General features: G+C 40.7%; 1 protein-coding gene and 1 pseudogene across 2 annotated transcripts; both read left to right on the top strand.

The window, feature by feature from the left end:
• The first annotated feature begins 32 nt into the window (after window positions 1-32).
• pcmtl (l-isoaspartyl protein carboxyl methyltransferase, like) lies at window positions 33-8,822 on the top strand. 2 transcript variants are annotated; one of them, XM_014209962.3, is made up of 9 exons: window positions 33-110; window positions 333-471; window positions 838-942; window positions 2,376-2,407; window positions 2,485-2,589; window positions 2,681-2,801; window positions 5,206-5,291; window positions 7,865-8,034; window positions 8,216-8,822. In XM_014209962.3, exons 2-9 carry the CDS (start codon window positions 354-356, stop codon window positions 8,226-8,228), a joined length of 750 nt encoding a protein of 249 aa, XP_014065437.1. In that variant the 5' UTR covers window positions 33-110; window positions 333-353; the 3' UTR covers window positions 8,229-8,822.
• A 1,808-nt stretch (window positions 8,823-10,630) lies between these two features.
• On the top strand, window positions 10,631-13,153 carry LOC106610582 (pseudouridylate synthase RPUSD2-like; annotated as a pseudogene).
• Window positions 13,154-14,255: the final 1,102 nt, after the last annotated feature.

Here is a 14,255-nt window from a genome sequence, read left to right as displayed (position 1 = left end):
TGTAAACCCAAAGTTATTGGTCAGCTATGGTAGTCATGTGTGGGGACCAGGAAGTGTCCTACAACAGTCCAAATGTTGAATATCGATGGTGGTAAGTAGCTACTATCGAGGTACGTTTTCATAATTTGGAAAAGCTTTGTTACTCACGTTAGTGTTACATGTAGTATTTTATGAGTTATGCAAACAATAAACCATCCGTTTTTGCTAAGTTCGCTAGCAAGCTATCAAACTTGATATTGTCGATTGTTTTTATAAACGTGTGTGTGTCGGTCTGAGCATACCTTGCAATGGGGTCTTTGTGTGACATTGTGTGTTTTTATTGACATTGTCAGGGAGCTCCACCAGTGTAGGAGATGCAAGCAGTGTTCAGACTGGCTGTAGTGGCAGTCCCTATGGGTGTGCTGCTGTCAAGAACCATGGCATGGATGTCCACTGGAAAGACACACTCAGAACTTATCGACCGCCTGAGAGGTATGAGAGACTGATGTCAGTCCTGGGCTGCGTTCAGCAGGACACGACATTGTGCTCAACCTTTCTCAACCTTTTTGGTTACTGTACCACCAAGTATTCCCTTATGCATTTTACCAGTAGCCTATGGTCTCAAGGGTCTTCTCAAGTACTCAATGGGGATAGGCCAAGTACCCACACGGGTACTACCCCTGGTTGAGAACCACTGATGTAGACCAAACATGCCTCTCTGGCATGTAGAGTAGGACACATACTATTGCAAGGTGCAAACAGTTTTATTTTTTGCTGTTGATTATTGATGCCCATTTCCTGCTAAAAAGCCACTGTGTTCAATAATTGTCTTTGAAAATGTCCTCCTTTACTCCAAAGAACATGGGGTTATCCGCAGTGATCGGGTGTTTGACGCCATGCTTGCCACCGACCGAGGGATCTACTCCAGAGACTACCCCTATGCTGACTCCCCTCAGTCCATAGGTACAGTGCCTAGTGAAATTCTACACATCTAATTTGTTTTCCAAATTAATAAAAAATGCTGTCTTGATTGTGTTTGTCTTTGCACCCAAGAGTTAATACAATGTAATGGCTGCACCTCTGGCAGCCATTACAGCTGTGAATCATTTTGAATAAGATCCTACCATCTTAGGGTACTCTATATAGATACTCTATATCCATTGTTTTTGTAAAAATTGCTCAAGCTCAGTAAATTTGGATGAGAGTTATTGATGGAAAGCGGTATTTTTAAACATTGTCTCTGATTTTCAAGCAGATTTAAATCAGGACTGAGACTGGACTATTCAGGAACACAACATTCAAATGCTATTCCAGGGTTGGGTATTAAGAGGACTGAGGCAGGGTTTCCTCTAACTTTTTTTTATCTGAGCTTTGATCCATTCATATTTCAACCCTACCAAAAACATGATGAACATTGTGTTCACTCCACATTACTGGCCTGTATGAAAAAGAAAGAAGCCTTTGATAATAAAAATAACACTGCAATTATTATTATATTTTGCCTAATTTTAAGTATTGTGGCGTTAGGATCATGTTATGGGTATGCTGGAAGGTTTGTCATGTTCAAAATAAATATGAAAGGACCGAATCTCAAGTAAAAAGTACGAGGAAAACCCGCCTCAGTCTTCTGAAAACCTAACCCTGGGATAGTTTTATTTTTTAGCGGGACAAATACAAAAGATGTAATGCCAAAGACACACCAAAATGGCTTTTCAAGAGGTGTTGAGTGGTCCAGTCTCAGTCTTGACTTAATTTAGCTTGAAAATCAGAGGTTTATAATATTGCTGTCGATCAATGATTCCTAACCAAATTTACTGAGCTTGAACAAATTTGACAAAAACAATGGATATACACTGAGTGTACAAAACATTAAGAACACCTTCCTTATATTGAGTTGCTTCAACATTAGGAATTAGTTCCGTGTAATTTACATAAAGTATAGGTTTTAGGACTCAAAAAATATTTTTGTTGTATTTCTGCTCATAGATCTGCATTATATACACTGAGTACACCAAATATTGAGTTGCACCCCCCCCCCCCCTTGCTCATTTTAGTTGATTTACAGCTGTAATGGATGCCAAAGGTGCTTCCACCAAGTATTAACTCTGGTGTGTGAACACATACACAATCAAGACATCTTCGTATAATTATATTTTTCATAATTTCTCTTTCACTTTGAAAATGTGAAGTAGGTTGTGTAGATCTATAGGAAAAAATGTAATGTATTCCCTTTTTAGATTTAATTTTAAGGCAGAAAAATGTGAAGACTGTGCAAGGGGTGTGTAGACTTACTTCAGTTCTGATTAGCATACAAACTTGTACAAAGTAGCATAATTGACAGTTGAATAGATGTTATCACTACATACAGTACATAGTGATCTCCTTTGTTTTCATAGGATTCAAGGCAACAATCAGTGCTCCACACATGGTAAGTTTCTCAGTATGGAACTTGTAGTTTTCTAAGTAGGAAAGATAATGACAGGATGCTGTCCGGTGTTTATTCAGCATGCCCATGCCCTGGAGGTGCTAAGTGACAAGCTAATGGACGGAGCATCTGCATTGGATGTGGGATCAGGAAGTGGCTATCTCACAGCGTGCTTTGCAAGGATGGTAAGTTCCATAATCGATCAGTATGAGTACTTCACAATAATCATATTTGTGATATTTCCTTATAATCATTTGCTTCTCTTTCCCTTTGTAGGTAGGGCCCTCAGGGAAAGTAGTAGGGATTGAACACATAGACGAGCTGGTCCAAACCTCTGTGAGGAACGTCCAGGCTGACGACCCCGAGCTGCTCTCTTCCGGGCGTATCAGACTTGTTGGTAAGTCTGGTGACTGAAAGGCTATGTATTCAGCTGTATGTTCAGACAACATACAATGCAAATGATATGTCATGTTTTTTGTTAAACAAATAATGAAAGATGGAAATGTTGAGTTGGCAATCTGTATCTAGTCATGATATGTTTGTATTTGTATTGATATGTTTGTATTGGTGTCTGATAAATCTAAGATTTCTTAAAGTGGTGTCATTCCCTATGGGATTAGTGACCTTTTCAATGATTTATTGCACAAAAAAGGCTCAGAAACTGTCACAACACAATAACTGTTAGGTGTCTGATTATAGCAAAGATGCATTTATTGATCACTTGAATAAAGTTAATTGGGACCCGGTACTTAAATATCTAGATATGGATAAAGCATGGGACTGTTTATAGTGGCTCCATGGAAAGCCATAAGAATTAAACAAAGAACTGAACCTTGGATGAATCAGGAAATCCTTGAGACCATTAAATCAAGGAATACTGCATTTCTAGAATATAACAGAACCAAAGAGGAAGATGCTTTCATTAGACACAGAACCCTAAGGAACAAAGCTAGTCAGATGATTGAAGATGCCAAAAAAGCATATTTTAAAACAGAATTCGTGAGAATAGGCATAATCCTTGGATGTTGTGGCAGTCCTTAAAACAGTTGGGATATAGATAACAGAAAACAAATTGCAAAAGCTTGGGTATTGAGGTCAATGGAGAAGTCACGTTTGCCAAGGAAGTGGCAGCTGACAATCTCAATACCTTTTTCACAACAGTTTCCTCAAATTTGGTTGAGAAGCTACCTGGTTGTACTGGAGTGTATGCTAGGGTCAGGTCCTAGGCTATTACTCCAAGATGGATGTACAAGCTGATGCCTTTTCCTTTATAGCAGTGTGTCAGGCTGAAGTTGTTAAGAGTGTCTGAATTAAACTGCTCTCAAGCTACAGGCCTCAACAATATCCCTACCAGGTTTTTAAGAGCTGGTGCTGAACTTATTAATAATATTTAATACGAACTACAGTCTGGTTTTAAAAAGTCCCTCTCCACTGACACGTCTATTGTTTTTAACTGACTTTATCAGGAAAGTTGACCAGGGAAATTTCTGTGGAATGGTAATGCTGGATCTGCAGAAGGCGTTTAACATGTTTGATCATAGTATCATGCTTTATAAGTTAAAAGACCTTGGTTTTAAGAGAATGGCCATTGACTGGGTTGAATCCTATTTAACGGGTAAAGACCAAATGATGGATGTTAATGGAAAACATTCTATTGCAAAGGGGATTAGCTGTGGGGTGCCGCAGGGGAGGACCTTGGCACACTTCTCTTCCTACTGTACATTAACGATATGAAATCAGCCTGCTCTTGTAATTAGTTGTATGCGGATGACTCTGCTCTACTGGTGTCCCATAAGGACAAAGCCTCAGTAGACAAGAACCTTAGTGCAGAGTTATCCAATATCACTAAATGGCTTTCAGATAAAACTTTCTCTGCATCTTGGAAAAATATTATTTAGTTCCAGAGTAAAGCTTGCAAGGCCCCCTAGTTTTAGTGTCAAAGTGGGCAACTCAGTGGTTACACCAAAAACCTCAGTCAGCTACTTTGGGTGTGAATTGGATAGGTACCTGACTGGTGAGACTCTGTCCCTGAAGGTTTTAACAAAGATAAACCAAAAAATACAATTCCTAGCTCGGACCTCAAAATATCCTGATAGTGACACCATAAAGACTCGGGCAGGTGCGCAAGTTCAGTGTCACTTTGATTATGCATGGACATCATGGTTCACCAGCATCCCTAAACATCTAATGATCATCTAAGCGACAGACCAGCCAAAACAAGCTGGTAAGAATTGTACCTAAACTCCCCCCTCGTACTCATCTGGAGGTTGAGCATTTTAATCAGCTAGGCTGGCTATCTGTAGAGAAAAGGGTAATATTAAATCAACTTGGTCTGTTCCATAGAATTATTACTTACTCAGCCCCCATGTACCTACTGAAATAATTGCACTTATATTAGGGATGTCCACTAATACAACACCAGAGCAGAGACTCTGTTTTTATATACCGGCACTGTTGAGTGGAACAACCTACCACAGCAACTCAAAGCCAAACCGACCATAACTTCATTTAAAAAGAATGTCAAAAGCTGACTAATGATCGAGCAATTAAAAATAAACATCTGTATGTAATGCCCCAGGCTATGACAATGTCGTCCTGTCTTTTTGTTTTGTGTTATATGTGTAACCAATGTATGCCTAGTAAGAGGACCACAATGAAAATACGTTTTCAAACTTTCTTGTGTTATCCTTGATGATTGTAAATGCATTATCCACGTGTGATTGTATTGTTTTAAATTGTCAAATACATTCTCTCTCTCTCCACACACCATAAATGTTTCATAATATTTATGTTTTTCTCAGTCGGAGATGGACGGTTAGGTTACCCTGATGGAGCCCCATATGATGCCATTCACGTGGGGGCAGCCGCGCCTACGCTCCCTAAAGCTGTAAGGACTTGGCCGATCAATAACTTTCAAGCCAGTGTTTTTATTTTACTGACTTGAATTTATCATCAGTAATAGATGCGGTAAAGAGGTGAATTGAACATGAGCGAAACAATGGAATTGCCATGGAAACGTGTGGGGTCTCTTCATTGCCCCTGAGTAAAATTAGCCTACATTTAGGCTATTGTTTATGTGTATTTCACACTATATTGAGGTAAAAATCTCAGTATGTAGGGCCTCCCGAGTGGCGCAGTGGTCGAAGGCACTGTATCGCAGTGTTGCGATGTCACTACAGCCTGGGGTTCGATCATTACCTGCCATGACCGGAATTCCTATAGGGCGGCGCACAATTGGCCCAGCGTCGTCCGGGGGGCTTTACTTGGCTCATCGCGTTCTTGTGGCAGGCCGGGCGCCTGCAGGCTGACTTGGTCGTCAGTTGAACGGTGTTTCCTCTGACACATTGGTGCAGCTGTCTTCCGGGTTAAGCGGGCGGGTGTTAAGAAGCGCGGTTTGGCAGGTCATGTTTCGGAGAGCACATGACTCGATCTTCGCCTCTCCTGAGCCCGTTGGGTAGTTACAGAGATGAGAAAAGATTGTAATCACGAAATTGGGGAGAAAAAGGGGTTAAAAAGACTGTCTACCACCACTGATTTCTGTATGCTAGCTATACTAACCAGCATTTAGCCATTGTATGCAGAGAAAACAGCCAAATATATCCAAATTGGACTTACATTGCCTTCAGAAAGTATTCACACGCCTTGACTTTTTCCACATTTTGTTGTGTTACAAAGTTGGATCAAAATGGATTTAATGGTCATTTTCTGTCACCCATCTACACACACTACCCTATAATGACAAAGTGAAAATTTGTTTTTAGAAATTTTTGCAGATTTATTAAAAATTAAATAGAAATATCTCATTTACTTAATAAGTATTCACACCCCTGAGTGAATACTTTGTAGAAGCACCTTTGGCAGTGATTACATCTGTGAGTCGTTCTGGATATGTCTCTAAGAGCTTTCCAGATTTAAGTCAAAACTCAGGAACATTCACTGTCTTCTTGGTAAGCAGGTGTAGATTTGGCCTTGTGTTTTAGGTTATTATCCTGCTGAAAGGTGAATTAATCTCCCAGTGTCTGGTGAAAAGCAGACTGAACCATGTTTTCCTCTAGGATTTTGCCTGTGCTTAGCTCCATTCCATTTCTTTTTATCCTGAAAAACTCCCCAGTCCTTAATGATTACAAGCATACCATAACATGATGCAGCCACCACTATGCTTGAAATTATGAAGAGGTACTCAGTAATGTTGTTGTATTGGATTTGCCTCAAACATAACACTTTGTATTTAGGACAAAAAGTTAATTGCTTTGCCACATTTTTTGCAGTATTATTTTAGTGCCTTGTTGCAAACAGGATGCGTGTTTGGAATATTTTTTATTCTGTACAGGCTTCCTTATTTTCACTCTGTCAATTTGGTTTGTATTGATGAGTAACTACAATGTTGTTACTCCATCCTCAGTTTTCTCCTATCACAGCCATTAAACTCTGTAACTGTTTTAAAGTCACCATTGACATCATGGTGAAATCCCAGAACGGTTTCCTTCCTCTCTGGCAACTGAGTTTGGAAGGACGCCTGTATCTTTGTAGGGGCTGGGTGTATTGATACACAATCCAAAGCCTAATTAATAATTTCACCATGCTCAAAGGGATATTCAGTGTCTGCTTTAAAAAAAAAAAAAAAGAATGTTTATCTACCAATAGGTGCCCTTCTTTTCGAGGCATTGGAAAACATCCCTGGTCTTTGTGGTTGAATCTGTGTTTGAAATTCACTGCTCATGTTAATATACTATTATTGCATGCAGTGTAAGCCCATGAACTTATGTAGGCTTGCCATAACAGAGGTTGAATACTTATTGACTCAAGACAATTAATTAGTGAAAAATGTAACAAAAAAAACATTCCGCTTTGACATTATGGAGTATGTAAGCCAAAGACGAAAACATTTAATACATTTTAAATGCCAGCTGTAACACCACAAAATGTGGAAAAAGTCAAGGCTTGTGAATACTTTACAATACATATATCATGACAGATTTGACGAATATCCACTTTGTACGTCAGATTTGTTGAATATGCGCCAATCTGGTCAGTGATTTGTTTAACACTTTTTTTGGTTACTACACGATTCCATATGTAATTTCATAGTTTTGATGTCTTCACTATTCTACATGTAGAAAATTGTAAAAATAAAGAAAAACTCTTGAATGAGTAGGTGTCCAAACTTTTGACTGGTACTGTATATTGGAGCATCACTACATCGTGAAGGCCATAATGTCAGAGCATTATTACAACATTATGGGCATTATGTCAGAGCATTATTATACCATTAAGGGCATTATTATGTCAAAGCATTACTATATAAATGGCATTTAGTATTTCAGAGCATTTTAAATCATTATGGGAATTATATCAGAGCATTATAATGTCATTAACACAAATTTTACAACATTGTCTTTTCACAAGGGAGGGAAAGTAAATGTGTGCATTTTTCTCATCATTTATGCCTTCATTACACAGCTATTGGATCAGTTGAAGCCTGGTGGAAGGCTGGTTTTGCCTGTTGGTCCTGATGGGGGAAGCCAGGTCCTAGAACAGTACGATCGCCAGAGTGACGGCACCTTCATCAGGAAAGCCCTTATGGGGGTGATCTATGTTCCTTTGACTGACAAGCGACGCCAATGGCCTGGGTACGTATACAGACAGACCAGGTGAAAGCTATGATCCCTTATTGATGTCACTTGTTAAATCCACGACAATCAGTGATGAAGGGGAGGAGACCGTTTTAAAGAAGGATTTTTAAGGCCTTTGTCGAGACAATTGAGACATGGATTTATCCTGAGAGATGTTGTTCTGTGTTTCTCTTTCCAGAGGTGAGCTCTGACTGCCGTGTCGTGTGGCTGCCCCTGCAGGAGGTGGCGCTGGTGCTGCAGCTCTTGTGTTCCCTAGATCGCCATCTGTCTGCAGCCTAGAAACACGTCCTATGTGCTCATTGACTAAAACTGGGTTGCAGATGACCGTTGTCCTAGAGGGTTGCCAAGGGCTGTTGGATTAATGGTTGCAATTGGAGTTGCATTCAGAACATCAAAACACAATGTTTATGTTCCTCACAGATGTCTGGCTGAAAGGTTGGCTTATTTTATTATAAGGTTACATAAAATATACGTATGATGTAATTTTACAAAGATGCAACACTCATACAAATTAAGTGATTGGGCTTCACCAACCAACATAAAGATTACATGTCTTGATAAAGGGAACAAATTCATAAAAAATGTTTCTAATGTCTGACGTGAATCCAAGTAAACATAGTGACCTAAATGACCACAATTACTCTGTCTTAGTAACAGAAAAACAACCCTTTTTACATAGCGATGGGAATACATGCACTTTATTTAGAAAAAAAATTATTTAAATGACTATACGCAAATGCCATAACCTGTTAATAAAAACATTGTAATGCTTGTTTGTAACTGTATGGGAAATAATGTTGCTTTTTTAGAGACATTGTGGATTGTTTGGTTTTGGATCTTTTTTAACCATCGACAATATTCACTCCCCTTTTTCCACATTTTGTTGTGTTGCAGACAGAATTTAAAGTGGATAATTTTTATATAATATATATTTATTTTAACCTTTATTTAACTAGGCAAGTCAGTTAAGAACAAATTCTTATTTACAATGATAGCCCACCTGTTCCCTGGTGGGCTAACTGCCTTGTTCAGGGGCAGAACGACAGATTTTTTTTACCTTGTCAGCTCGGGGATTTGATCCTTATTTTTGAAAGAAAAATCTTTTTTTTTTGTCCATTTAAAATAACATCAAATTGATCAGAAACACAGTGTAGACATTGTTAATGTTGTAACTATTGTATCTGGAAACGGCAGATATTTTTTTTTATGGAAAATCTACAAAGGCGTACAGAGGCCCATTATCAGCAACCATCACTCCTGTGTTTCAATGGTACGTTGTGTTAGCTAATCCAAGTTTATCATTTTAAAAGGGTAATGCATCATTAGAAAACCATTTTGCAATTGTTAGCACAGATGAAAACTGTTGTGCTAATTAAAGAAGGAATAAAACTGGCCTTTAGACTAGTTGAGTATCTGGAGCGTCAGCATTTGTGGGATCAATTACAGGTTCAAAATGTCCAGAAGCAAAGACCTTTCTTCTGAAACTCGTCAGTCTATTCTTGTTCTCAGAAATGGTTATTCCATGCGAGAAATAACCCAGAAACTGAGGATTTCGTACAATGCTGTGTACTACTCCCTTCACAGAACAGCGCAAACTGGCCCTACCCAGAATAGAAAGAGTGGAGGCCCCGGTGCACAACTGAGCAAGAGAACAAGTGCATTAGTGTCTAGTTTGAGAAACAGACACCTCACAGGTCCTCAACTGGCAGCTTCATTAATTAGTACCTGTAAAACACCAGTCTCAACGTCAACAGTGATGCGACTCCGGGATGCTGGCCTTCTAGGCAGAGTTCCTCTGTCCGGTGTCTGTTCTTTTGCCCATCTTAATCTTTTCTTTTTATTGGCCAATCTGAGATATGGCTTTTTCTTTGCAACTCTGCCTAGAAGGCCAGCATCCCAGAGTCGCCTCTTCACTGTTGACTTTGAGACTGGTGTTTTGCGGGTACTATTTAAAGAAGCTGCCAGTTGAGGACTTGTGAGGTGTCTGTTTCTCAAACTAGGCACTCTAATGTACTTGTCCTCTTGCTTAGTTGTGCACCGGGGCCTCCCACTCCTCTTTCTATTCTGCGTAGAGCCAGTTTGTGCTGTTCTGTGAAGGGAGTAGTACACAGCGTTGTACGAGAAAGTGACGCCATCGACAAGCGCCCGCTGTCTTGTGGAAGGAAGACCCATATGTTCTCATGTACCTGTGCTGCTACAGTGAGATTCAAGTGAGTGTTTTGGACACAGTTGTCACAGTATTTTATTTACCGGTAACCAGACATTGTTTTTAATAGACTCTTAAATTTGATGGTACGTTATTTTAAAAAAAGTATCTGTTCAACAAACGCAAAATAACGCTTGATAATTGGACACAACTTTTTTTTGTACCTTTTAACTAGCCAAGTCAGTTAAGAACAAACTATTATTTTACAATGACGGCCAAACCCTCCCCTAACCCGGACGATGCTGGGCCAATTACAAATGTCAGAAATTATAGAGATGTAATTTGGAAAGTGACAAAATAACATACACTACAACTCAGAGTTATCTGGCACACGTTTGCATCAACACAATTTTACAGTATTGTCGCATACAATGGAGTCTACAGTGACGGGTGTGTCGGAGGAAAATACCTCAAACACAAGTCACTTCTACCACGGACAACGAGTTGAAAGAAACTTGTAAATGTAAGAGCAAACAGAACGACAAACCAGAGAAAAGTAATAGTTTAAAGAGACGGCGAGGAGTGGGTGGGAAGAAACAACTCCGCCCGGGAGAGCGATACATTCCTCCCCCTCAAAAACGCAACCCCGGGGTGATAATTTTGATGTAACTACTTACTATTTTGAAGGAGGTCTACGCAAAGTGCACTCACTACTTCGACTTCAAAACGTATTGCAAGGGACGCTGGATTGTGAAAAGTCTTGAGATTTTCAGCAGTGAATTCCGAGCTGAGCCTTTGGAGTACTACATTAGGGCATCCGACTCAACGAGACACCAGTGGATGACCTCTCCATAAAGTCAGGGTAAATTCTAGTCTGATGAATCATGCTGTAATATAAAATGTGGTATATACAGCCTTAAACTAATGCCTGCAAAATCATGTAAATGTTCCTAACAAGTCAGAATGTTGAAAAAAATTACATTTAAACTTACTGAAGCAGTTTGTCATTTGGCTGCTAGAAATTTGAGACAGTATCCACAGGAAACTATTGTTTACCCGACTTTTTAAAGTTGCAATGGTTTGGTATGGCACCAAGGTAAAGTTAGTTGCCATGACAATGAAAATTGTATATTCTGAATCAGGGGAGGATGGAGAACAATCAACACTTTTTAGTGTAGATGTATCTTTTTTATTCGATTGTCGAATTTTGCAGGCATTAGTTTCATGCTGTATATACCCATTAATTGTGTATTACAGCCTGATTGAACTTACCAAGTCTGATTAATCTGTCTCCTCCCTGTCAATGAATATGTTGGCTTGAATCAGATACAGCAGCCAAACCTTTGATCCTATGTTTTTTGAGTCTGCAGAAAAAATATTGTCTCAGACTGTTGTCTTTTTCCCCTCAGAACAATGACTTCCTAAGGAAGACAGTGCATCGCCGTGAGCCACCTGTAGTCGGATGGCCCCTGGAGATTTTGGAAGATAATGGGGAGGTGTTGGTAGTTGACAAGCCAGCCTCGATGCCAGTCCATCCTTGCGGGCGCTTCCATCACAACACGGTCATCTTCATCCTGGGAAAGGAACCGGGCATATGTGGCCTTCATACTGTGCACCGGTTGGATCGCCTCACGTCTGGGGTGCTCCTCTTCGCCCGCACTTTGGAAGTGTCCCAAAAACTGGACGTGTTGGTGCGTGAAAGACAGGTCGGACATCCTCAGTCTACCTTATGTTAGTGCAGTTTGCACCTTTCAATCGAAAAAGGGACATTCGGAGTCATATAAACTGCTAAGACATATTTTATTCACTTATCCTGGAAATCTGGTTACCAGTGTGGATTGAATGGGCCCTCAAGTATAATCTCTCTCTGACTGAACATAAAATACACTTTGTCAAAGTTTGATATTAGTCACTGATACAGTATGTAATCTTCTACATCTGGAGGAGTACGTCTGTCGAGTGGAGGGGGAGTTCCCAGAGGGCGAGATCATCTGTGAGGAGCCTGTCCTGGTGGTCTCCTTCAAGGTGGGACTGAACAGGGTGCTTCCTAAAGGCAAGGAATGCCGCACAGTCTTCCAAAGACTCAGCTGGAACGGCCACTCCAGTGTAGTGCAATGACTCCCTCTCACTGGACGCAGTCACCAGATCCGTGTCCACCTCCAGTTCCTGGGCTACCCCATCCTCAACGACCCCATCTACGGCTCTTCTGCTTGGGGTCTCGACAGGGCGAAGGGTGGCCATGAGCGATGACGACCTTCTCAAAGCGATTCTGGAGGAACATCGCTTGAAGACGAGTCTTCATCTCCTAGACATCCCAGATGACCGAATCGGACAGGTGAGCAATGCGCAGTCTGACGTCTATGGCAAAGATGCTCAGACACCTCAGCCAGAGCTGTTGCCATAGGTTTGCAATTCTGTTTTAAGTGACTGTAAACTGAGTGATGTAGAACAGAGTGCAAATCAGTTCCACAGCAGTCCAGCCACACCTGTTGCGTTACCCAGACCATCTGACGAAAATGGGGATCAAAGTCCACAGAATCTTCTCACTCAGCTTCTTCAAACACGAGATACCCTCTATGCAGTGAGTGTAAGATTGTACGTCCAGACCCCACTGAGAAGGAGCACATGTACCTCCATGCATTGCGCTATGAAGGACCAGACTTTGAATATTTAACTCGCCTACCTGACTGGGCCACGGATGACTGGAAGAAGGCACTACAATGATACTGTGCAACAGAAGTACAGATAGTGTACTATACAAAGAGTCTAGAACATGTGACCAATAGGATGCAAAGCTTCACAATAGTTTAGTTGAAGTGACAGTTTTGGACTTCGGACTCTTGGTGAACCAAGTTCTGTTGTTAAAGGCCCAGTGCAGTGACATTTTTTTTTCTCCTCTGTTTTATAACGTATTGTACAACAGCTGATGAAACTAACACTGTAAGCATGTAAAAATATAATTAAATTGTATCTTCATGACCTCGACTAAAACAAACCATTCAGGAATAATATTTAAAAAAATTCTCCCTTTCCACCATCTGAAAATGAATATGCACTTTATCTCAAGTTTTAAAGGGGCAGTGCATTCAAACTTAATTTTCCTATTTTTATTATTATTGATATTTCCATGCTGTGGTCGAAATAACACTCTGAAATTTGGGTTTGGGAAACCCTGCTCTAGAGCAAGGCTATTCAACTATATTCTTACGGGGCCAGATTTGAGAGAGGTTATTTACTGGGTGGCCAGATGTTTTCTATATGGGATTACTCTTCCTAAAACCAGTATTAAAAAGAACTATGCACAAACACAACTTTACAAAGCACTTTTATTAAAATTAAATGTTGCTAAAAGTTCATTTAAGATCAGCTTAATTCAATGCATCTAATTGTTTAAATAATAGAACACATTTGTACTATTATACTACTCTTTTGACCTCACCCTCTCACCTTCCCCCCCTACTCACAAGGCAGGCAATACGCTTGACCTCATCTTTACTAGATGCTGTTCTTCCACTAATCTCATTGCATCTCCCCTCCAAATCTCCGACCACTACCTTGTATCCTTTTCCCTCTTGCTCTCATCCAACACTTCTCACTCTGCCCCTACTCGGATGGTATTGCGCCGTCCCAACCTTCGCTCTCTCTCTCCCGCTACTCTCTCCTCTTCCATCCTATCATCTCTTCCCTCTGCTCAAACCTTCTCCAACCTATCTCCTGATTCTGCCTCCTCAACCCTCCTCTCCTCCCTTTCTGCATCCTTTGATTTTCTCTGTCCCCTATCCTCCAGGCCGGCTCGGTCCTCCCCTCCTGCTCCGTGGCTCGACGACTCACTACGAGCTCACAGAACAGGGCTCCGGGCAGCCGAGCGGAAATGGAGGAAAACTCGCCTCCCTGCGGACCTGGCATCCTTTCACTCACTCCTCTCTACATTCTCCTCTTCTGTCTCTGCTGCTAAAGCCACTTTCTACCACTCTAAATTCCAAGCATCTGCCTCTAACCCTAGGAAGCTCTTTGCTACCTTCTCCTCCCTCCTGAATCCTCCTCCCCCTCCCCCACCCTCCTCCCTCTCTGC

Source organism: Salmo salar, chromosome 09 (genome assembly GCF_965601325.2).
Source record: "Salmo salar chromosome 09, fSalSal1, whole genome shotgun sequence".
NCBI classification, from domain to species: Eukaryota; Metazoa; Chordata; class Actinopteri; order Salmoniformes; family Salmonidae; genus Salmo; species Salmo salar.
Note: the sequence above shows the minus strand (reverse complement) of the source record. Positions and strands in the feature narration are given on the sequence as shown.

Excerpts from the sequence above, each read along its gene's own strand:
- pcmtl (XM_014209962.3), top strand. The coding sequence starts at position 354 with ATGCAAGCAGTGTTCAGACTGGCTGTAGTGGCAGTCCCTATGGGTGTG. Across the intron at positions 472-837 it reads ACTTATCGACCGCCTGAGAG|AACATGGGGTTATCCGCAGT; the intron begins GTATGAGAGACT and ends TTTACTCCAAAG. Across the intron at positions 2,590-2,680 it reads CAGCGTGCTTTGCAAGGATG|GTAGGGCCCTCAGGGAAAGT; the intron begins GTAAGTTCCATA and ends TTCCCTTTGTAG.